We start from the raw sequence: 9,099 nt of genomic DNA on the forward strand, positions 1-9,099 counted from the left end.
TCACCGTCCCTTTTTTTCCCCGTTGTAGATGAAAATCCAGAGTTCCTCTCCAAACCCCACGCTGTTTAGATCTAAGAAGAACAGCGGGGGGGGGGGGGGCAATCGTGAGAGCGAAAAGCTCAGGCAGCCATCTTCCGACCAATTCCCGCTGCCACCATTCCGCTGCTCTAGGGCACCTTCCAGGACCAGGGCTCACCCGATAGGGCAGGCGACCACCAGGGGCTTCTAGGACACCCAGGTATCCAGGATGTTAAAAGACGCCAGTCGTCCGCGTCTCGCCGCCGCCGCCGCCCTCGCTCGGTGAATCAGCTGTTAGGCTGCTCAGCTGTTAGGCGCAATGGAGGCTGAATTAAGCCTTCGGGAGCGATGTTTTTGAAATTTCGTCCGGTCCTGGAGAGTTCTGAAGATCTTAATCTCACCCAGGCTCTTTCTGGAGACTTTGCGGCTCGTTTGGAAGGCTAACCAGCGCTTTTTCGCCAGATTACAGGGAGCGAAAAAGCCCGGCCGCCATTCCAAACCCGCACATGCGCATATCCTGCACATTCCATATCCATAATGGAATGTAGAATTAGAACAGAACAGAATAGAATAATGGAATATAGAATAGAATAGAATAGAATAATGGAATGTAGAATTAGAATAGAATAGAATAATGGAATATAGAATAGAATAATGGAATGTAGAATTAGAATAGAATAGAATAATGGAATGTAGAATTAGAATAGAATAATGGAATATAGAGTAGAATAGAATAATGGAATTAGAATAGAATAGAATAATGGAATGTAGAGTTAAAATAGAATAGAATAGAATAATGGAATGTAGAATTAGAACAGAATAGAATAGAATAATGGAATATAGAGTAGAATAGAATAATGGAATATAGAATAGAATAGAATAATGGAATGTAGAATTAGAATATAATAATGGAATGTAGAATTAGAATAGAATAATGGAATGTAAAATTAGAATAGAATAATGGAATTAGAATAGAATAGAATAGAATAATGGAATGTAGAGTTAAAATAGAATAGAATAGAATAATGGAATATAGAATTAGAACAGAATAGAATAGAATAGAATAATGGAATGTGGAATTAGAATAGAATAGAATAGAATAATGGAATGTAGAATTAGAATAGAATAGAATAATGGAATGTAGAATTAGAATAGAATAGAATAATGGAATGTAGAATTAGAATAGAATAGAATAATGGAATGTAGAATTAGAATAGCATAGAATAATGGAATGTAGAATTAGAATAGAATAGGATAGGATAGAATTCTTTATTGGCGAAGTGTGATTGGACACACAAAGAATTTGTCAGTGCTTGGATTGAGAAGCGAAACATCTTCAAAGAAAAACCAGAAAGTCCAGTTGCTTCTTGAAAAAAGCACTTTTGGGACAACCGTGGCCTGGATGAGTGAGACTCTCCATAGACCTGTGTTACAGTTTCCAAAGTTGGGGGAATGAATGTTGCTTTGATTGGCATCCCCATAAAGTCTGCTTAGAATAACGAACCGTCCTGTTGTTTTCCCTTCCTGGTAGGTAGCGCTGGTGAGCCAAAATCCCGTACTCTTTGCCCGATCCTTGGGTGCCAACGTTGCCTACGGCTTGGAAGAGCAAAGTCAAGAGAAGGTCACCCAGGCTAGTCAACTAGTGGGAGTCCATCGATTCATCGCCACAATGAGCCAAGGCTACAATACAAGTAGGAGTCTGCGTCTTCTGGCCAGGGATTGATGTTAGGGTGTCCAGGGCTGATTAAAGGGGGTCACATGGCAGTTGTCTGGAGGGAAGAACATCTGAGGGGTCCTTGGTGCTCTCTGAGCATGGTTGATTTTTTGCAGTTTCTTACTCAAACTTAATGTACTGTATTTTTCAGATTATAAGACACACCTTTTTCCTTCTAAAAAAAGAGTAAAAATCTGGGTGCATCTTATACACTGAATACAGCATTTTTGGCCTCCTGAAATCCCGCCCCCTTTGCAAAAATGGCCGTGCATAGCCTTTAGGAGGCTTCCACAGTTTTGGGGGCTGGGGAGGGCTAAAATGAGTGAAAAATGGGCCATTTTTTGCTCATTCCCCCCCCCCCCCAGCCCTCAGGATCACTCTACAAGTCTCCTAAAGGCTTGCATGCCCTTTTTTGGGCAAAAAAAAAATTGGGCTGTTTTGGGGAGGTCTGCAGAGTGCAAAAACTTTTTTAAAAAATTTGCCTCTTCAAAATCTTGGTGCATCTTATACTATGGTGCATCTTATACTCCGAAAAATATGGTAATCCTCAATTTACAAGTTGGTTTAGTGACTGTCTGAAGTTACGACACTGACAAAAGTGATTTGTGACCATTTTTTCACACTTACGACCTTTTGCAGCATCCCCATGGTCATGTGATCAAAATTCGGACACTTGGCAACTGATTCATATTTATGATGGTTGCAGTATCTCAGGTTGTGCTGCTCCACTCACTCACACACACTTAGTTTAGCGAATTTATTAAAGTTCCCCATCAGTTCCCTTCACCCAGCCTTGGAATTGTCCCAAATAACTCCTGCCACGTGCAGGCCAAGATCAGTCCACAAGGCAATGGCCAATAGTCCATAAAACAATGGAAAGTTGCTTCAACAAGTAAGTCCACCAAATAAACTTAATCCACCAGGCCAAACTGAAACACACCCACAGGAGCTCATTTGGCAAGAGAAGTTCGGTCTCCAAAGTCCAGCAGGAAGCACTTGGAACAAACACACACATCCAGAAACCAAATATGTTGCTCCACATCGCCTCCCTCTGCCTGCTGTGAGAAATAGTTTTCCTGTGCAGCCCTTCAAGATGGGCAGGGCCTTCTCCTGAATAATCTGGCAGATCTCCATTGCTCTTGTCTTTTCTCTGCCCTGTGTGCTCTCGGATCCACCAGGAAGGCAGCTCCTCCTCCTCTTCACTGACCGTCCGCCCTTGCAACTGTCTCCAGCTGAAGCCCCCTGTAAATTTATTCTGGCCATTCAGAGCCATTAATTTACCCAGTTTCTGACATGTCAGGAATGAGCTCATCCTCCCTTGACCTGACTTCCAAGGAAGAACATGAAGAGTCGTCGAAAGGAGACACCTCACAGGTTTTGTGACCTCCTGACCAGCAAAGTCAAAGTGAAAGCCAGATTCACTTTACGACCATGTTACTAACTTGACAACTGTAGTGATCCACTGTCATAAGGTCATAAAATGAAGCAAAATGCATTTAACAAATGTCTTGCATAGCAACAAAAATGTTGGCTCAATTGTGGTCCTAGGTTGAGGATTACGTATAGTGCAGGCAAGGAAACATCTGCAAGAAAACAACCATGCTCACAGAGCACCAAGGACCCCTCCTTTCAATCCCCAGCCACAGATAGTTTCCTGTATTGGAGAAACATCTGTCTGTGGCTCTGTGAAGCTGTGGCCGTAGGGAGGAGGCAGGGGTAGACCTGATAGGTTGCCATGTTCTACCATCTGCCAGCTATTAGACTGGATGATGAAAAAATTGTTATAGATATGTTGTAAAACAGGGTCACTATTCCAGAATTAAGCTATTGGGGGATTAATGAAGCAGTTGTTAGAATTACCGTATTTTTTGTAGTATAAGACACACTGGAGTATAAGACGCATCAAGATTTTGAAGAGGCAAATTAAAAAAAAAGTTTTTGCACTCTGCAGGCCTCCCAATAATGGCTTGTTTTTTGCAAAAACGGGTCCGTTTTTTGTCAAAAAAAGAGGCATGCATAGCCTTTAGGAGGCTTATAGAGTGCTCCTGGGGGCTGCGGGAGCAAAAACGAGCAAAAAACGGCCCATTTTTTGCCGTCCCCAGTCCCCAGGAGCACTCTGGAAGCCTTCCAAATGCTATGTATGGCCATTTTGCAAAGGGGGTGGGGTTTCAGGAGGCCAAAAATGCTATATTCGGTGTATAAGACACACCCAGATTTTCATCCTTTTTTTTTTTTTTTTTTTTTGAGGGAAAAAGGTGCGTCTTATACTCCGAAAAATACAGTAAAATGGATAAGCAGGGAGTTTGGGATGGCTGAATTGTAGAATTCATTTTTGTCTCTTCCTGCAGATGCTGGGGAAGCAGGAAAGCAAATTTCTGGGGGGCAGAAGCAAGGGATTGCTCTCGCTCGGGCTTTGATCCGAAACCCCAAAGTGCTGATTTTAGATGATGCCAACAGCGCCCTGGACACCGAGAGCCAGAAGCAGGTGAGAGAACTGGGCGCGTGGGGGAGACGTTTTCTGAGAGGATGAATTATGGATGGAATTAAACAAACACAAAGGGAATGTGAGAAAGCGAAGAGGAAGTGGCCTAACGTTGAGAAGAATTTTGTTGGTTTCTGTTAAACCACTGTGAGATTTTCGAACAGGAGAACTCTTTCAGCTTGGCCCAGCTGCAATCGGGGTAGCAGGTGGAACTGAGACAGAACCTCCCCCATCCAGTTTCCACAGGAAGGTCTTCATTGGGGGTGGAGGGAAGGGAGGGGGTATTGCAGGATTTGCAGGCCCAGCAAACCTGAAAACAAGAGTCTTAGATATGTTCACTATACCTTAATAATAAAATAATAAAGGCTAGAGATAGATACAGGGGTGGGATTCAACCGGTTTGGACCAGTTCGGGTGAACCGGATGCTAATTTTGCATCTGGTTTACTGAACCGGCGTTTGGAAGGACCGGCTGGCCATGCCCTCCCCTCCCAGGAGTCTCCACACAGCCCATTCATCAAGCCAGTAAGTGCAGGGAGGCTCTGAGAGGGAGAAAAATGGGTTCCACCACAAAACCGCGGAGGACAAAATCGCGCTCGACGAAAGCGCGCATTTGACGTCATCACAGCGCGACGAAAACATCGCGCTGTGATCGAAAAATGTAAAAATAAAGCGAAAACCTTACCCTAACCCCCCCAAACCTAACCCTAAACCTAACCCTAAACCTAACCCTTAACCTAACCCTAAATCTAACCCTAAATCTAACCGTTAACGTAACGCTAAACCTAACGCTAACCCTTAACCTAACGCTAAACCTAACCCTAACGCTCTAAACCTAACCCTAACCCTTAACCTAACCCTAACCCTAACCCTAACCCTAGCCCTTACCTTTATATGAATCGGCTTGCTTTAATTTTAATTTTATTTCAATTTTTAATTTTTTTCGTCGCGCTGTGATGACGTCACATGCGCGCTTTCGTCGAGCGCGATTTTGTCTTCCGCGGTTTTGACGGGTCATGGAAAAATGGGCCTCCTGGAAGCTCTGGAAGTCTGGAGCCTGTGGGTGGCTTTTTAAGCCTCTGGAGCCTGGGGAGGGCGGCAAAGGGGCCTCATGGAAGTTCTGGAACTCCAGAAACAGGCCTGTTTCTGGCCTCTGGAGCCCAGGGGAGGCCGTTTTCACCCTCCCGGAGGCTTGAGGAAAGCCTCCGGAGCCTGGGAGGGTGAAATCTCTCCCCCACACCTCGCCGTGGTGCAGGAGGCCAAATAGGCCACGCCCCCTGGTCACACCCACCCAGCAACTGGGCAGAGAATCAGTTGCTGAAATTTTTCAGTCCCACCCCTAGATAGATACATAGATAGGTGTGTGTGAGAGAGGGTGGGGGGCAGATGGTAGATAGGTAGATGGTAAAATGAGGACCCAAATTGTTGGGGGTAATATGCTGACTCTGTAAACTGTTTAGAGTGGGTTATAAAACTCTGTGAAATGGTATATAAGTCTTAAGTGCTATTGTGATAGATGATAGATAGTTAGATAGATAGATAGATAGATAGATAGATAGATAGATAGATAGATAGATAGATAGATAGATAGATAGATAGATAGATAGATAATACATGGGAGAGAAAGAGAGAGATGAGAGAAAAAAGGAGAGATGATAGACATACAGACAGATAGATGATAGAAAGATACATGATAGAAAGAATGAGAAAGATGATATACAGATAGAGTAAATCTTGATTTTATTTATATCTGAAGTGAAAGCTTACTTCCTGTAGAAAAGATGCCCTGCCTATCTTTCAAGGCTGCCTTCTCTCAGCGTCCTTCTATACAGGTAGTCCTTGACTTACCACCACAATTGCATCCAGACTTTCTGTTACTAAGTGAGACAGTTATTATTTTACGCCCTTTCTCATCCACAGTGAAGTGAACCCCTGCAGTTGTTAAGTTAGGAACATGATAGGCAGGTGAATCTGGCTTCCCCATTGACTTGTCAGAAGGTCGCAAAAGGGGGTCACATGACCCCGGGACACTGCAACCGTCATAACTACGGGCCAGTTGCCAAGCATCTGAATTTTGACCACATGACCATGGGTATGTGGCAACAGTCATAAGTGTGAAAACCATTGTGAGTCACTTTTTTCAGTTGCCATTGTGACTTCAAACGAAATGTAACATTGTGAGTTGAGGACCACCTGGGCAGCATAAAAGAACCCCAGAATTTCCCAGCCAACATGGAGGCCACACATCTTCGTGATGAAGCACCCCCAACCTCCGAAGGCAACTTCTGCTCCATGGGTTGATTGTTCCCACGGTCCGAAAATTTCTCCATATTTCTAGGTTGAATCTCCCTTTGAACAGTTTCCATCCATTGTTCCTTGTCTGGCCTTCAGGTGCTTTGGAAAATAGCTTGACCTGCTCCTCTCTGTGGCAGCCCCTCAAATATTGGAAGACTGCGATCATGTCTCCCCTAGTCCTTCTCTTCACTAGACTAGCCATGATCCTTTTTTTTTCTTGATGCCCAATTGGTTTCTCTCTGACCCAATCTTGCGGTTCTCCCTTTTTCTCTCTTTCTAACCTTCTTTCTCTTTCCAACACCCCGTTTTTGCCTCACATAGCTGGAGAATGAAATCTACGGCAAAGCTCGCAAAACCCGCACCGTTCTCCTGATCTCGCACCGGCTTCGCAGCGTGAAGCAAGCCAACCTCATCCTTTTCATGGAAGACGGGGAGATCCGCGAGAAAGGGACCTACGAGGAGCTGAAGGAGAAGAAGGGTCTCTTCTGGCAGATGCTGCAGAAGCAGCCAAACGGGGCAGAGGGGGGCTGGAGCAGTAGCCCCAATGGGAACAATAGGAATTGATTACGGGGTGCGAAACGTCCGGTCTGGATCCCAGAGCAGCCCTTATCGCTCCCTGCGAGCATCGTATGGTGGGGAGACGCCTCAGCAACGCAGACACTCCTGTTGATGGACAGTTTTATCATTCCGAAAATTCTAAACTGCTGTGTTCAGAAATCACAGTTTAAGCAATGTGCCATCTGAGCCAGCAGGAAACTTTTTTGGGGGGAGGGGATGGGGGGAATTCACAGTTTAAGCAGAGGGCGGGTTTTAGCTAAACCAAGAGAAGTTGGAGGGTTTCAATGATCTCACAGGAAACCGCATAGAGGGCTGCTCTTTAAAGTACTGTACTGTAAAATACTGGGAGGGGTGTATGTCACTGTTTCTAAGGCTGAGTCGCCTCACAGGGTTGTTGTTGGGAAAATAGGAGGAGGAATATGCCAACTCAACGAAGCGATGGATGTGATGAGCCAGGGTCTGGAGGCTGTTAAAGACTGGATGGGGGTCAACAAGCTTGTGCTCAATCCAGAAAAGACCGAGTGGCTGCTGTGTTTCCCTCCCGCGAATTGGCCAAGTGTTCCATCTCTCAGGCTTGGGGGGGTCAAATTATACGCCCCTCAGACAGGGTTCGCAACTTGGGAGTCCTCCTGGACCCACAGCTGACCTTTGAACATCATTTGTCAGCTGTGACCAGGGGGGCATTTGCCCAGGTTCGCCTGGTACACCAGTTGCGTCCCTACCTGAACCGGGAGGCCCTCACAACAGTCACTCGTGCCCTTGTGACCTCTAGGCTGGAATACTGCAATGTGCTCTACATGGGGCTGCCCTTGAAGAGCATTCGGCGACTTCAGCTAGTCCAGAATGCAGCCGTGCGAGCGATTGTGGGTGCACCTCGCTTCACCCACGTTACACCTATCCTCCGCGAGCTGCACTGGCTGCCTGTCGATCTCCGGGTGCGCTTCAAGGTGCTACTTATCACCTATAAAGCCCTTCATGGTAGTGGGCCTGAGTATTTGAGAGACCGCCTACTGCCAATTACCTCCACTAGACCGATACGATCACATCGATTAGGCCTCCTCCGAATTCCATCTACTAGCCAGTGCAAACTGGCAACTACCCGGAGGAGAGCCTTCTCGGTGGCTGCTCCGACCCTCTGGAACGAACTCCCCGTGGAGATTCAGACCCTCACCACCCTCCAATCCTTCCGCGCCGCTTTGAAGATCTGGCTGTCCCTGCTGGCCTGGGGTTAAGATTCCAACCCCACCCGAATTGTGTGACTGTTGTGCTCTCTTTTAATATGTTGTATTGTTTCCATATTGGAATACTGTTTGTCTTTCCCCCCGTCCCTTTTTGAATTGTGAGCCGCCCTGAGTCCCCCCAGGGAAAAGGGCGGCATACAAATAAAGGAAATTCAATTCAATTCAATTCAATATTGTGTGTGTTTACTGACTGGAGCTATTTATTAAATGGGATATAACAGGTGGTGGGTTGCCAATTTTTAAACTACTGGTTTGGCCACTTCTGCGCACGCGCAGAAGCACCCCAGCAGATGGGCGGAACCTCCTGCCGCAGCTACTACAGGTTTGGCTGAACCGGGAGCAACTCACCTCTGGATACAACTAACAACGAATGAATGGATGAATGAATGAATAAATTAATGAATGAAACCAGCACCAAAATTGATTGTGCTCAGTTGTCCCAAAGGTGCTTTTCCAAAAGACACCTGGGCTTCCTTTGTTTTTCCTTGAAGATGTTTCACTCCACATCCAAGAAGCTTCTTCTGGCGGGGTCTGAACTGAGGAAGCTTCTTGGATGAGAAGCAAAATGCCTTAAATCAAAACCCAAGGAAGTCCAGTTGCCTTTGCTCTTTGGGGGCAGCATCACCTGGGGGACTGAGAATCTCCATAGACGTGGGGTTGCTCGGTTCCTTTTTAAAAATTCCCCCTCTTCCACTTGGTGTCAGGATGGCCATTCCTGATATTGAAGGAGATTTTGCAAATGGTTTGTCTGAGCGTGTGAAGTTTTGATGTTCTCTTTTGAGAACAGGAGCA

The 9,099-nt window shown here is 45.7% G+C and overlaps 1 protein-coding gene across 1 annotated transcript in view; it reads left to right on the forward strand.

Moving 5' to 3' along the window:
* TAP1 (transporter 1, ATP binding cassette subfamily B member) overlaps positions 1-8,382 on the forward strand; it is a 33,379-nt gene extending 24,997 nt beyond the window's left edge. Inside the window, exons 9-11 of the mRNA XM_087711351.1 lie at positions 1,550-1,709; positions 4,081-4,217; positions 6,830-8,382. Of these exons, the coding sequence (XP_087567477.1) occupies positions 1,550-1,709; positions 4,081-4,217; positions 6,830-7,072 (540 nt within the window). The 3' untranslated portion in view covers positions 7,073-8,382. The remainder of the gene's footprint in view (positions 1-1,549; positions 1,710-4,080; positions 4,218-6,829) is intronic.
* The last annotated feature ends 717 nt before the right edge of the window (positions 8,383-9,099 follow it).

This window comes from Thamnophis sirtalis, unplaced genomic scaffold, assembly GCF_051295495.1.
Source record: "Thamnophis sirtalis isolate CommonGarterSnake01/CBP01778 unplaced genomic scaffold, rThaSir2_p1.2 scaffold_3, whole genome shotgun sequence".
NCBI lineage: Eukaryota > Metazoa > Chordata > Lepidosauria > Squamata > Natricidae > Thamnophis > Thamnophis sirtalis.